We start from the raw sequence: 14,740 nt of genomic DNA on the forward strand, positions 1-14,740 counted from the left end.
CACAGGGGCTGGTACATACAAAAGGGACCTTGTCAGAGGCATTGTCCTGGTGACAGACTGGACCAGGCACTGTCCCCTCCCGATGAGTCCCCTCACTGGAACTGGGAGCCTGGCCGGGCCCCAGATTCAGAGGAAGCCCTCATCTCCCATCCCTTTGGGGCCTCATTTGCTCATTGTGCTCAAGTAACAGGAGTCTCTCCTCATAGGAATGCTCTCCTGGCTTGACCACGGTCTGGAACCTTCCCAGCACACCCCACCCATGAGTTTGGAGAGCTTGCAGAGGAGAAAGTGAAGGTTCAGCCCGAGACATAGTCTTACATGGGAGCAGGAGACCAGGGGTATGGAGGCTCCCAGCCCAGCCACGTGCCACCCCTAGGCGCCTCAGGGGTGGTCCTTCCTCTGCTTTCCCTTACCTCAGTTAGGCCCAGAGAAGCTGCGAGAGGCTTGGCGTCTGGGGTGCCTCTGAGGACGGGGGACAGTGAGAGGCCACACCCCTGCCAGCCCAGCCCAGCCCAGCCCAGCAGAACCCTCCCTGCCTGCTTCTGTCTGATTAGGACCCTGGGGCGCCCAGCCCGACACACCAATCATCTCCAGGCTTCAGCTGTTGGCCTCAAAGCTCAGGCCTCCAGGGCCCTGAGCCTGCAGGACCAGGGCCTGAGTGGCCATGGGGGCAGTGAGTTGGGGGGCCCACTAAACTGGGGTGTGGAGAGGACCCAAACTTGGAGGCTGTGCACCTGGTAGGGGAGGCCGAGAGGTGGTTGGTTTGTGGCAAGTCTGAATCCTCTCCAAGAGGAGGACGGGGCCAGCCCAGAGCCTGGCACAACAGGTGCTTAGCAACTGTCAGCCAATATATCAGGTCAGAAAGGCACGGCCGGCAGCCCTGGAGGACCCCACCAACCCTGAATGTCCCTCCCGTAGTGGCCCAGGGCCCTGGGGGCTGGGCCAACATGCAGGAGGTGCTGCTCCCATCTGAGTCCATGGGTCAGGCTGGCTCCGAGTGGTACTGGTACACCTTGATGTAGCTGTCCCCTGCGTCTGCCACCACGAGCTGGCCCTGAGGGGCACAGGCCACACCCAGGGGCCGCCCCAGCCCCTCAGACACCAGGCAGACGGGCTCCCTGGCCCGAGGAAAGAGGGTCACGCGGCGCCCTTGCTCATCTGCCACAATGACACTGCCCTCCACATCGGTGCACACGCCTGCTGGGTTCCCAAAAGCATGCCCTTTCCGAACCCCCAGGGAGCCCAGGGGCTGGCAGGCACTGCCGAACAGCCACACATCCCCAAACTCTTCGCTCACGGCGAGGCCCCCGTCAGGCCCTGGGCCCACCCAGCACGGGCCCTCCAGACCCAGCATGGAGGCTGGGGCCAGTGGCTGCAAGGCAGGGCCCAGTGTGAAGCTGTGGACAGCCCCAAGCACATAGTCTGTCACCAGAAGGCGGCCAGCGGCATCCACAGCCAGTCCCCGGGGGGCCAGGTGGGTGCCCACCGTGACCCAGCGGCCCAGGGGGGCTCGGGCGGCATGCTGAAGTGCGTGGACAGCCCCACGGACGAGGTCGCTGACCACCACAAGCCCAGAAGCCGTCACAGCAACGTCCTCCGGCACGAAGGCCCCAGTCCCCGGCAGATGGCAGGGCAGGTGGCAGATGGAGCGTCCCTCGAGGTCCATCACGTGGACGCAGGGTGCAGCCCCGGCCGTCAGGAAGAGCAGGCCATCCGGGGAGCAGTGCAGACCCCGGGGTCCTCCCACAGCCCCTGCCGGCACTGGGATCTGTCCCAGCAGCCGGGGCTGCCGGGAGCGAGTGGGGTCTCCAGGTGGGTCCAGCTTGGGAGCAGCTGGGCGGGGAGGCCCAGGAGGCCAGAGGACAGAGAGGTGGTGGGCAGAGATCACAGTTCGGCCCCTCTGAGCTGAGTTCCTGCAGCTGGGCCGCGCGTGGGGCTGCAAGAGAAACACCCACTGTGGGCCAAGCAGTGGCTACCCCTATTCCCCTGCTCCCTTCCGTGCTGGCGTTCTCCTGTTTTACACACGAGGAAACTGAGGCATGGGGGTGGGGAGCTGGATTCAAACCCAGTTCCATCAGATCCCGAGTGCTGGCACAGTCCGCAAGCCCAGCAGCCAGCCATGTGTCTGGGTCCCGTTTCACCAGACATGGCCCCTGAGACACAATTCTGGGAGACACAGGCCTGTGAAGGCCCGAATGAGCTCACGGGTCTTGGGAGGTCCTGAGGTAGTGGTGGGGGTGTGGGGGGGGTGGGGGGGGTGTTTCTCAAACTCATCTGCCCAGGGAACCCTGCCTTCCCTCAGGCAGGGAAAATGACTCTTCCTGGAGGCAGCCCAAGGGTCTGCCCATTGTCCCCACAAAGCCCCTGGAAACTTCCGACCCCTGAAGGATTAGGCAGGGGGCCTTTCCTGGGCCTCTCTGCCTGCTCCCACCCGGAGAGGCTGGGTGGGGGTCTCCTACCTGGGGCTAGTCGCCCTGGGCCCTGCTCCGGCAGCAACAGCCTCTGTTGTTAGAAACTGGAGTCTGAGGGAGGGGCCGCCTTGATGAGCTGGCATGGGCAGGTGGGAGGGGCAGGTGGGACTCTGGCCAAGAACATGTTTGAGCAGTGGCCCAAGAAAGCTCTGTGGAGCCGCCACTCAGCTGCTAAACCCCTAGAGGTGCCCCAGTGCTGCCGCATTCCTGCCTCGGGGACTTTGTACCAGCTTCTGGGACATTCTTCCCACTGCCCCCACCTGGTCTGGATGCCACTCGCGGTCAGCCCAGCCCCCCCCCACCCCCCGCTTCAGGGAGGCCCGCACAGCCCTCCCAAACCCGCCGTAATGTAATTCGTGGGTTTGCTGCTCAGAGGGCACTGAGCGGACACGCGTGTGAGGCAGCCTAGAGCGCTGTCCCCCGGGTACGACCGCAGGGTTAGGACTTCGGGGAAAGGGCTGCACTCGTCCCATGCTGAATGCGTCTCTCACCAGAGTCTGGGGTGGGGAACCTCCAGGGTGTTCATCCTGCCCCCCCAAAACCGGCAGGGTTGGGTCCTGTCTCTCTGATCCTGCTTCTACACCTGTGAAACTGGGCTGATGCTCCTAAGTTCAGGTCTTCCTGGGTGGTGATGAGAAATCTGGGTGCAGTAGGCACACGGGGGTGCCAACAGGGGGCCAAGGAGGGGCAGGTCTCCGGACGACTCCCAACTCAGCCCACAGACCCTGCAGCCCGTCCAGGAAGCCCCTGGAAGGTGGAGAGTCAGCCCCTGTCTGTGGCTTGCCGCACTTCCCACCTGGCTGACTCACACCCCAGCTCTGGACTTGGCCTCTTAATGCCCCGAGGTGGGGTGGGCGGCCGATGCTATCTGCTGCCCGGCACAATTAATGGGGCAGCCATAGGTCCTGCTCCGACTGGCCCCAGCCCGGCCGGCCCAGCTTGGGGAACCAGGCACAGGCAGGACCCGTCCTCCCTGGGGCCACTCCTGGGTGGGCACGGAGGTATGGCCAGCTCCCAGGAGAGAAGTGATTAGCTGGGCCCAAGGGTCCCCCCGGGCACCCTCCTCCCTGTCTTCCCCCTGCCCCCGCCTGTGGGAAAGGCCAAGTGTGGCCGTGCAGGGAGGGAAGCAGTGAACTGTGAAGGCCACCGATGCCTATCGTGGCTGCAGGGGCTGGCGGGGGGCCAGCAAAGGCCACGCTGGGCAAGCAGCCCTGGGCCACAGAATGTGGGTGCACCGTGTAACCACAGAGGGGGCCGCCTCCAGCATGGATCTGACATTAGGGCTGCCCTGCCAGACACGAGGGCTGGAGGCAGGCCCAGGGGTCCCTGTCCACCACCAACGTGCTGAAACACAGGCCTGACTGGCCCCAAGACCATGCACACGGGCCTCCCCACCTCTGCCTGCTTTACCCGCCTTGGATGGAAAGCCCCCCCCCCCACCCCCATTCGGTTTCCAGACTCTGGCTCTCCCAGGGAGGGCCCAGCCTACAGGAAGCAGGTCAGCGCCTGAAGGTAAATACCCAGCAAGATAGCCCAGGACACTGGCCACCTCAGAAGCTGAGGCCGGGGACATTTCCATGTCAGAGAGTGTCCCAGTGGTGATGCTGGTGAGGCAGGGGAAGAAGGAGGCCCAGACAGGGTGTGTGAAGATAGTTTCTATTTTAACGTCCACGATTGTGATCAGTACGTAGCTATGACCCTCCACTGTCCCTCATGCCCTCATAGACAGGCGACAGCCATGGCAGGTCAGTCCACAGGCATGCTGGACAGGCTCTAGGCCACGCCTCTGGGGCTGGGGCAGGTGGGGGGCCAGGCAGCGGACACGGGGTTGGAGAGGAGTGCCTGTCTGTTAAGAGCAGAGCTAACACAGAAGCTGTGGTCAGACCTCAGCACCAGGGGGGCTCTGAATGCTAGGGACAGCCTCAGGGGGCCAGGAGCCCACAGGCCCACCTCGGGCACCCCAACTGCTACCAGGAATGACAGGGTCCTCCGGGGCCTGAAGGGGGAGGCCCGGGGGTGGGACACTGGAGTCAGCCTCGCACTTGGTGGTGTGGCCAGAGAAAGGCTCAGCTGGTGCAGGGCCCAGCATGCTGGGTGGCTCGGGGGCCCCCTGGGCGAGCGTGGGGCCCAGCTCCCGCTGCCCCCAGGGCCCCACAGGCCCCTTGAGCCCCTTGGTGGGCACCCGTTTCACAGAGAGGTCGAGGGGTGCGTCCGGCGGCCGAACAGCCCGCTCCAGGGCCTGGTGGATGGTGAGCAGCTCCTGGCGAATCTTGCCCAGCTGCTCCCGCAGAGGCCGAGGGGCCAGGCCCCCGGCAGGCGCCAACTGCCCCAGGCGCTGCTCCACCCTGGCATAGTCACCCAGGGCCCGGGTGAGGTCCTCACCCACGTGCCCGGGGCCACCTGGCACTAGGTCCAGGGGCTGCTGGGGCAGGAGGGCCATGGGGCCTGGGGGCTCAGGGTTGCTGGGCTCCTTGTCCTCAGGCCAGAGCATCGCGGAGGGGCCAGTCTGCAAGCTAGGGGGTAGAAGCCGGTCAAGAGGCTGCACTGTGCCCCTCAGTGTGCCCAGTCCCTGCCCCACACTCCCCCTGGGTCCCCCCCCCCAACCCCTTTCAGCCTGGCTGAGGGCCTTGAGACCCCTGAAGGATAGAGAGGCCGGCTCTGTGGCCTTGGTTTCCCCTCTGTCGCCTGAAGCCCACATTCCTGGCAACTAAGCTCAGAAGGGGGCCCAGCCATCCTGGCCAGCTCGCCTCCCACCGCTCCCAACCCCCATGGCCAGGGGCCCCTGACACCTACCTGCTCTGGGAACCAAACTTCACCACGCTACAGGGGGCCCTCAGGGGCTCCAGACTGCTTCCCAGGGGCAGCCTCCTCTTGGGGTCACTCTGGGCAGCCGGCTCCAGCTCCCCCTCCGGCCCTGAGTCCCTAGGGGCTCCTCCTCGGGGCCAGGGCCTGCCCAGCCCAGGCACCGGCACTTTCAGCAGCCCCGGGGCCAGAGCCCCAGGGGGCCCCTTTGGGGCTGCTGGGGGCTTGGCAGGGGCAGCCTTGCCTGCTGGCAGCCCCAGGGTATGCTCCAGGAGCAGGGGGTAGTATAGGCGGGGGACCAGGGCAGGGCGCTCGGGGGCTTGTGGGGAAGGGAAAGTGGAAGCCGGCGGCAGCAGGGGGCTGGCCGAGGCCAGAAAGGGCATGTGGGCCGCAGCGGCCAAGGAGGGTCCCAGGTAGGAGAAGAGACCCGGCCCGAGAGGGCAGTTGACACCCAGCAGGGACACGTGGAGGCTCTGGGCCTCGGGGAACTCACTGGGGGCGGGTGGGGGGTAGCAGGGAACCCCGCTCTCAGGGCCCGCTGCAGCCGCGTCCACCACGGCCAGGCCCCCGGGAGCCCCGCCCGGCCCCGGCTTCCAGGACTCAGCCAGGAGCCCGCCGAGGCCCACACCCTTCGGAGCATCCCGGGCCGCAGGGGACCCCTCCGCCCCCAGCTTAGGGCCCCCGACGTGGCGGCGCAGGGAGAGGACTGGGGAGGCCGGGTCGGGCGCAGGGGGAGCGTCAGGGGGCCGCACTCCTCCTCCTCCTCCTCCTCCTCCTCCTCCTCCTCCTCCTCCTCCTCCTCCTCGGGGCTGGCCGCCCGTGTCTGTGGGGCCCGAGGGGCGGTCGGGGGTGGGCGCGCGGGGCCGGGGCGCGGCCGGGGGGCGACGGCACGCCCATTCCGGGGAGTCGAGCAGCAGCGAGAGCGAGTCCTTGCAGAGGCTGTACTTCATGTGGTTGTAGAGGTGCGACTTCTCCAGGCAGGTGAAGGGGCACTGGAAGCACTTGTAGTTGTAGGGCTTGCCCCAGGGCCGCGGGATGTAGTGCGGCTTCTTGGGCTTGCGGGCCCGCGCCCGCGCCCCGGGGCCCAGGCGGCACGAGCCTGCCTCTCGGGACATGACGGCGGCCTGCTAGTGGGCGGGGCCCGGGCCCATGGCCACCTGTGCACGGGGGAGGGGGACCGTGGTCAGGGCCGGCCCCTGACGGCTCCGCGCCCCCCTCTGCCCACCTGTGCCCCGCAGCCCTGCCTCCCTGGCCCGCCCCCCTCATCCTCCCGTTCTGCTTCACGCACACGTCTAGGGGCACCAGATGCGGCAGATAAAAACGCAAGACACCAGTTAAATCCGGGTAAACGGCACACGCTTTTGTAGCAGAAGTATGTTCTAGCCGATATTTGGAACGTACGCTAAGAACCCCTGCTGTTTATGGGAAATTTGAGGTTAACTAAGCATCCTGTGTCTCATCCGTGGGCCCAGCTCTCGTCTCCACGCCACCCCCCGCCACGCCCATCAGCCTCCAGCAGGCCCGTTTCAGGGATGATTCTGTCCGCCCCCGCCTGGGTCTCGGTCTACCCGTCTACCCGCTGGGCATCTGGTGAGTGACCAGAAGCCAGGCATGAGGAGGCCCGTTCCTGGGACACCAGCCCTCCTCGCTCCCCTCCGGAGGCCTCTTCTGCGCTGGGAAGCCGGAGACGGAAGCTGCCTGGGTGAGAGACCCCGGCAGAAGGCTCCGAGAGTCTTGCTACCACTGAGCGCACGTACGCGTGTTCCCGCTCCAGCAGGGTGCTGGGTGCGCAACGCGGGTCTCTGAGGGGGTCGGCCTCACGTGGGGCCAGGCCAGGCTGGGGGGCGTGGACGTCACAGCATGGCCCCCCGGCCCAGCCACCTGCTCAGCCTGGCTCCATCTGGGTGGCTTCAGGCAGGTCAGCGGCCGAGCCTGCAGCGGCCAAGCTCAGCCAAGACCCTCCTCTCCCCACGCCCCACACACTCGCTCGGAAGCCGCTCCACACTCCATCTGGGCCGCCACCTGGGCCATCCACCGCCCCAGTGCGCGCCTGCGTGGGGCACACGGTGAGTGTGTGCACACCGGCTTCGGGTGTGTGCACACAAGCGTTACCAGGCTCCAGACGAGCCCTTACCCGGCGCCCGGAGGCACAGCCTCTGCACGGCTGGGCCGACTGGGAACAGAGTCAGTCGGCCGCCAAAATGCAGGGGGCCTGGGAGCTCGCCCACTGCCACACACACACACACACACACACACACACACACACACACTGTGGAGCTCACACACCACTCAGAGTGGGCACAGTGGCTGTGCACATGAAAGCACTCACAGCAGAGCCGGGGTGTGAGTAGACCCTTGGACACACTCAGGCGATTGTGCGCGCACACACACACACACACACACACACACATACATGCACACACATCTGAGGACACCCACGGTCACAGACACTCTGACAGGTGTGGACACACATACACTCGCCCTTTCCCCCAGGGTTCAGGGACAGCCGGTGGGTTGAGCGGGGCAGGGCTGGGGCAGCAGCCGGGCAGCCACTGGGAACAGGCCATCCTCCTCACCAGCCTTCAGGCTCTGCACACAGCAGGCAGTCACGTCCGCTGCCCCCAAACAGAGGGTGGGCACCCCCCGGTGTGGGGACAGCCAGAGGGGTGGAGAGGGCAGCCCATCCGAAGGAGCCCTTCAGAGGGGGGTCAGCATGGCAACCAGCAGGGTGTGGAGGGTGAGGCAGGCGGACTGAGCCTGGGTGGTCTGCACGTCCACATCTTGGAGGGGAGGGGCTCTGAGAGAAGTGAGAGGGTGGGAGGAGGGAGCTGGGCTTCCCGAGGAGCAGCAGACCCTCGTGGACTTGGTGGTGGGTGCAGAGGTGGGCCCATCCCTGTCCTCCGAACCCTCCCCGAGACACAGATGACAAATGGGCACATGTGCTTGGGAGACAGAGGCGGCTGTGCTGGGGCCATCGATCACCCAGCCCTGGGAGCCACACAGCTGTGCCGCCTGGTGCCGACACCCATCCCACCTCCCCGCCAGGCCCCTGGACTCCGGAGGTGCGGCTCCGCCCGTGCTCCCTCTTCAGATCCGTCCCCTGGGGGTGGGGGGCTTGTCCAGGATCTGTCTTGACAGCTATTGACCCCACGGGGACCCCGGAGGGGGCCCTGGCCGCACCCCCCCCCGCCCGCATGCTTGTGCACGAGCAGAAGACACCCCCGGACAGTAGCATGCACCCACACACACCCAAAAGCACATTCATTTGCACACGTGTCCCAACCCGTGACTGGGTGCGTGCTCTGGGCTCCTCGGTGGCCCACACCCCCAGTGTGCTGGCCCGGACCCCTGAGCCGGCTAACCTTTCCCTGTGCTGGAGACAACTGGTGGCAGGGGAGTAGTGGGAGGCCCCACCCCGGGGTGGGAGAGGGGGCACCCAGCGCCGGCAGCCACCACCAGCCACTGGGGGGAATATAGTCCACCCATCCCCACCCGAGACTTGGGGAGCACCCCACAGGGCTTGGTAGGGAGGCGGTGGCCAGCCTCCTCCCTGGCTGAGGTCGACACCCCAACTCCCTCCCCCTTGCCCTCCCCGGAGGGAGGGCGCCCTCCTGCAGGGATGGGGCTGCTGCGCCCAGGGGTCCACCGCGCGGAAATGAGGGACATGGGGACTGGGGCCGCCTCCTCCACCCCCCCCACCCCGCGCCTGGACACTCCCGGCGTCCCGCTCCCCAGCGCCCTTGGCGCCCAACCGGCCCCGCGCGGCCCCCAAACTTCGCGGGACTCGCCGCCGCCCGCGCCCGCCCTACCTGCGCGCCCCGCGAAGGCTGCGTCCCCCGAGGACGCGGCGGAAACTTCCGGCCCCAGCCCCGCCCGCGCCCCCGGCTCAGGCCCTCTGGGCAGTCACACCGACTCCCGCAGGGGAAACTGAGGCCCCCCGCGCCATCCGCAGTCACTCACTCGGCAGCGAGCCCCCCGAAGCCTCCGCCGCCGACCGCGCGCGGCCCCCCGACGCCGACTCGCACCCTCCGAAGTTGGCGGCGGGACTGGCGCGCGTGCGCTACGGCGCCGGGCTCGGGGGGCGCCGCGACCTCCGACCCGGGCTCACGCGGGAGGGGACGCGCCAGCGCGGGGAGCGGCGTCCTCGGGGCCGCCCCAGGTGCCCCCGCCCGCGTCTCCCGCTGGCCGCACTCACCTCGCTCCGCGGCGCCGGCCACTCCTGGGTCGAGCGGTGGCCGGTGACACCGGCAGGGACGGGGAGCGGCGTGGAGGAGCCGGCGGTGCGGGCGCAGGTGTGCGGCCGAATGAGGGGCTCCTGGCACCGTCCCCGCCCCCGTCGCCTGCGGGCTGCTGCGGGGGTGCGCAGAGGCGGCCAGGTCTCCCGGGGTCCCCGCAGCGGCGTGACGGGGTGTCAGCGGCCGAGGGCGCGGGGAGAGGCGCCGTCAGCACTCATCCGTCAGGGCAGGGCTCTGGCCCCTGACAGCCGCCCTCCTGAGCCAAAGCCTGGAGGCTGAGCCCTGGGACAGGGGGAGCCAGGAGCCAGCCTGGGGAGGGCTGCAGCCCGGCCAGGGATGGGATGGGAGCCCAGACCAGCCCCGAGAGGGAGCTGAGCCCTGAGAGCGCTGGAGCCCGGAGCCGGGCAGCAGACAGTGCGGCAACCCTCCCTTCCCCGCCAGCTGTCCCTGGCCAAGCCTTGACTCCAGAGATGTTTCCTCTCCTCTGAACAGGAGGCTGAACGGGTCTGCACCCTGTAAACCCCTGCCCTGCCCCCTGATGGCTACGGGCTCAGGAAGGGACGGCCACCATGGGCTTGCTTCCCCTTTTCTGTAAACATCACTCCTCACGACACTGACGGGTGCCCAGGCCTGCCTCTGCGTTTGCAGGACTGGTCCTCGCTGGCCATCCCTCCCGGGAGGACCCGGGGTGAGAGTGGGGGCGGGGGAAAGACTTGGGTATCCAGGAGCCACCCTAAGACCCCTGCCCCCAATGTCCTCACGGCCAGACCTGTTTCCCTCCCAGCTCCCAAGGTATGCCAAAGGCCACGTTGCTCCCCAAGCTGCCAAAACGTAACGGTCAGGGGTCCCACTTCTCAGCCAAATCCTCGTAGAAATTCACCTGACTGGCGGGTCCCATACCAGATGTGAATGCAGACTCGCTGGGGCAGGGCCGGACTGTGTCTCTCTCAGGGAGTCTCACCTGTGTTTGGGGGACACGTGTGACCGTGTCGTTTCAGGTTCAGGATGGGGTCTGCAGCCAGAGCGGGAGTGAGGCTCCAGGCCAGCGCCGTGGGGGCACAGAAGCAGGTATAGGTTTCCTGGGGTATCCCCTGCTAAATTTGGGGGGCAGGAGCACCTTGGGGAAGGAAGGAGTGTCCTCTAGGGGCCTCCGAGTGTTATCACTCAAGTGGGGCAGACAGAGGAGAGCACTGGATCCAGAGTCGGAACCCCGGGAGCCTGACCTCAGTTTCCCTGTCTATGCAGGAGGGTGGCGCGGGTCTCCTGGGGCTCTGGTAACTACGCCAGGCATCTGTAGGAAATAGGGTCCTACGGGCTGGCTCCCTTCTGCCCTAGTGTCACCTTCTCTGACACCACCTGAGGGGACCCACTTCTCACCGAGTCCAAGGGGCAGGGCTGGGGGCTGGGCGGCACGGCACGCCAGCCTTCTCCTCTCTGCCTGCCTGGCCTGGCCCAGCTGACCAGCTGACCGTGCAGGCAGCCCTAGGCCGGGAGACAGCTTGAGCGGCCGTCACGCCAGCAGCCCTGTGGAGAGAGGAGGCCAGGAGGCCTGTTCCTTCTGTGCTCAGACCCCTGGATGTGCTCGGCCAGGCCTGGGCCCCTCATCACAGGCACGGGCATGGCCCCAAGGGAGCCAGGGGCACAGATCGCCCAGAGACAGCGTGGTGGGGGGGTGTCCCAGGCCTTGGCCACTTGTTCCCGGGACAGTTCTGTGCTTCCCCACACCTCACTGGCTGACCCCTCTGAGGGTCTGGGAGAGGCTACAGCCGCCAGCACAGGGGATGGGCTGGTCGGGGAAGGAAGGACGTGGATCAGGAAGCCCACGTTCCGGCACGCCGAGAGGGCAGCCAGTGACACCCAGGTGACCAAGGAGGCCCAGGAAGATATGCCTGGGGACCAGCCGTGGAGGCCACTGCTATGGACGGGCCTCTCCAGAAGCTGAAGTAAGAGGAGGGGTGGGGGCACCTCCAGAGGAACCCAGCCCTAAGGGGCATGGTTCCTGTGCACTTCTGAGCTTCCGGGAGGGGTCTGCAGAGGGGTGGTCCCTAGAGACCAGCTGTGGCTGCAACCCAATACCTCTGCGTGGGAGTGTGAGTCAAGCCGGCCCATCGGGTGCACATATGACCTTCCCTAGCACCTGCGGCCAGGCAAGGCAGGGACGTTGATGCCAGCCCCTCACACCCCCGTGCCCTCTGCCCAAGGTGTTCTCGCTGGGGCACGTCTGCTCCCTTGTCGCCGGCACACCTTGTGCCCGTGGCTTGTCACACTTTCCACTCAGGAGTGGGGAGTGAGGGTGGGTCATAAACCTCCCACTGGGACCCGCCCCACGCGTGCTGGGAAGAGCTTGGGCCTGCAGAGACAGCTCCTGCCCCCTGAGGCAGTGACAAGGACCCCTGTGGCTTTGGGGCTTGGTCATCCATGTGGCCCTGAGACACCTGTCGTGTTCCCTTCATTTGCAGAGCGAGTGACAGGAGGCTTGGTCTCTGGGTGCTTCTGGCACCAGTGGGGGCCTGGGGAGCAGCCTCGTCCTCAGCTGGGGCTGGCGTAGGGTGCAGTGGGGACCCACAACCCCTCCATCTGATCCCCGCCAGAGCCTCATCTTGGCCATTAACCTCCTCTGCCTGGCTGGCCCACGGCTGTCCGCCTGTCACCTCTATTAATGCTGGTACATCCATGCGGGGGGCGAGCAGTCAGGACGGACAGCGGGGCCGGGCCAGGCAGGGGGCAGTGGAGCAGTGCCCACGGCGGGCCTGTCTGACTCTCTCAGTGTCGGCACACAGCCCTCCCCAGGACAGGTATAGGGGCCGGGCCAGCCTGTACTGGGAACACAGATCTAGGAGCTGGAGCCCCCAGGCAGGGGCTCAGAGTCCCTGAGAGGGGTGGCACCATGCAGGAGCCCCTTGATCCCAGATCATGGATCATCCTTGGTACTTCTTCCTTCTCACCCGTTGGAGGTGAAACTCGGGGACTCCTGGCTAAAAGGGGTGGGCCCAGGGCTTGGCCAAAAGGGGCAGCGTCACACCTGAGGGCCCCGGATGCTAGCCTGTGGCTGCTGACCCGAAAAGCACTAGGGAGCCACAGGAGGCTCACGGCGGGCTTGTGAGGGGAGCAGCAGAGCCAAGGATGTGACATGGGCAGGGCTGTGAGCGGGTCTGGGGGTCCCCAATGCAGGCTTAACAAGGGCTGGGCAGAGTGTGGCCCACAGGGGACATGTGCCAGGCCTGGGGAATTCTTGGAGAGTCCATGAGGGGGCCACTGAAACGGGACCAGGAATTGGGGAGCAGAGCGGGCCCACCCTGAGGGAGTTGGCCCAGCCAGGAAACTTCTGGCCCCAGGGTCCCCAGGAGAGGCCCTCTGGCTCCAGCTCCCCCGGGCCTGTAGAGGACGGTCCGGCGGCAGCCCCAGCCTGCCTGTGCCCCTAGCTGCGGGCTACCTCTCCTGGAAACCCCCACGCACCCCCCCCCCCCAGATCAGTCCCCAGACATGTTAGATCCTTGGTCCCCTGGGGGTAGGGCATGGGGTGGCTGTGTACCTCGGGCTGCCGGGAAGGGGGAGGGGGGCTCCTGGACGCTCCCTGCGGGCACAGGGAAGAGGTTCAGCAGGAGTGATCTCCCTGTCACGGGAGGCATGTGAGCTAAGGCAGGGCCTTTCCGATCTCTGAGGGAGCAGTGTGGCCAGACGGGTGGGATGAGAGGTTCGGGCCTCCGGAGCCCCCACCCGCTCCCAAGCCGGCGTCGGCCGAGCAGCGCCTGGGGCCGACAGCAGCCATATGTTGGAAGAGGAGCTGTGTGCGTCGCTCCGCGGCCCCCCGGGCCCGGCCTTCCTGGGCCTGTCACACATGATTTTCCCTGCCTGAGTGGCAGGCCAGCCAACAGGAGGGGCAGGTGGGGGCTGCCGAGCCTCTGTGCCGGCTCTAGGTCCCCCCCAAGGCTCTCAACACTGGACCTGCAACTCTGGGGTAGGTCCAAGTGCTGGGCCTTGAGCTTGGGACCCCCGGGATCTTGCTGAACGCCCTGCCCTGTTGCGGTCCCCCCACCCCTCTCCCTGGCCAGGTCAGGGTCGGGGGCCCCGGGAGGACCCCTGGCTGGTTGGCAAGGAACAGACCTCCTGCTCAGTCGTGGGCGGGCGGCCAGGGGTGCACGCGGGCTGTGTGGGCGCCCGGGGCAGGCGGGAGAGCGCCCGGAGCCTCGGCCCTGTCAGCCCGGCGCCCACAGCCGTGCAGAGGGAGGCGGGAGGCCGCGGCTAATTTGTACACTAAGTGCTTCTGACAGGGACGCTTCACAAGTGAGAACACACCACCGCCCGCCTGGAGAAGGCCGCCGTGGCCGTGTGGGCAGTGAGGTGGCCTGGCCGGGAGGCCAGGGGAGAGGGCTGTGGGAGGCCCAAGGCCAACCTGGCAGGCAGAGATGGGGAGGAGGGCCCAGGACCAGCAGCTTCAGCGGCCAGAGGGTGGGAGACACAGGAGGCAGTGGGCTGAGGTGGGGAGCCGGGACCCAACAGAAGGGGGACGGCCTCTGGCCTTGTGCCCGATCCCCATTTTGGTGGCCCTGGGGTCCAGGTGAGGCCAGCCACGGCCAAGGGCTTGGTGGCTAAGTCCACACCCCAGGAGCCCCCTGATCCTGGCCAAGCGCCCACCTCGACCCCCTTCCAGCACCTCCTGTGAGCTCCTGAATCAAAACTAAGGGTCTGGACTATGGGGTCCCCCAACTCCTTCCCAGACACCGTGTGCCCTTTCAGGCTGGGGCCACGTGGCCCCTCTTTCTACCACCCCCTCCCTGCTAGAGCCTCCTCCTGTGCATACTGGGGTTCTAGGGGAGGGGGTGGGCACACAGCAGCCCCCCCCCCAACTCTGGCCTCGTGTGGAGACTGCGGCCTGGCAGGACCCAAGGATGTCAGGAGCCCGCTGTCCTCACGTCTTGCTTCCTGGGTTGTCCCAGGGAGGGACGTGGCCCAGGATGCTGGGACACCCCAGGGGTGACAGGACCAGCCCCGTGCCAACTCAAGGTGGACGTGCCTGGGCCCCCGCCCCGCAGGACGAGGCCCAGCGTGGCCGGCGCAGCCGCGGTGGAGCAGGGCGCCCGTGAGATGTGTTGTGGCAGCTGCCCCGCTGCCCGAGGCCCGCCCGGAGCGAACACTGCTGGTGGCTTTAATTGCTTTCACATTCGATAGGCTGGCCTGTGACAGGCCTCTTACACCCGCCCGAGCACCGGCCTGTGCAGCCCCCCCCCACCG

At 67.0% G+C, this 14,740-nt stretch overlaps 2 protein-coding genes across 2 annotated transcripts; both read right to left on the reverse strand.

Annotated features, from left to right (window-relative positions):
• Positions 1–413: 413 nt before the first annotated feature.
• On the reverse strand, positions 414–2,637 carry NHLRC4 (NHL repeat containing 4). The gene is made up of 2 exons (XM_006942506.3): positions 2,460–2,637; positions 414–1,936 (listed from the first exon to the last, which is right to left on the reverse strand). The coding sequence occupies exon 2, from the start codon at positions 1,664–1,666 to the stop codon at positions 983–985; it is 684 nt and encodes a 227-aa protein (XP_006942568.1). The 5' UTR covers positions 1,667–1,936; positions 2,460–2,637; the 3' UTR covers positions 414–982.
• Positions 2,638–4,111: 1,474 nt separating this feature from the next.
• PRR35 (proline rich 35) lies at positions 4,112–9,600 on the reverse strand. The gene is made up of 3 exons (XM_045048019.1): positions 9,469–9,600; positions 5,265–6,430; positions 4,112–4,984 (listed from the first exon to the last, which is right to left on the reverse strand). The coding sequence occupies exons 2-3, from the start codon at positions 6,386–6,388 to the stop codon at positions 4,351–4,353; spliced, it is 1,758 nt and encodes a 585-aa protein (XP_044903954.1). The 5' UTR covers positions 6,389–6,430; positions 9,469–9,600; the 3' UTR covers positions 4,112–4,350.
• Between the last annotated feature and the right edge of the window lie 5,140 nt (positions 9,601–14,740).

This window comes from Felis catus, chromosome E3 (assembly GCF_018350175.1).
Source record: "Felis catus isolate Fca126 chromosome E3, F.catus_Fca126_mat1.0, whole genome shotgun sequence".
Classification (NCBI taxonomy): domain Eukaryota; kingdom Metazoa; phylum Chordata; class Mammalia; order Carnivora; family Felidae; genus Felis; species Felis catus.

Bases quoted from the DNA above. Each gene is read 5' to 3' on its own strand.
- PRR35 (XM_045048019.1), bottom strand. From the start codon at position 6,388: ATGTCCCGAGAGGCAGGCTCGTGCCGCCTGGGCCCCGGGGCGCGGGCG. The intron at 4,985-5,264 runs GTAGGTGTCAGG...TCTACCCCCTAG, and splicing joins AAGTTTGGTTCCCAGAGCAG to CTTGCAGACTGGCCCCTCCG.
- NHLRC4 (XM_006942506.3), bottom strand. From the start codon at position 1,666: ATGGACCTCGAGGGACGCTCCATCTGCCACCTGCCCTGCCATCTGCCG.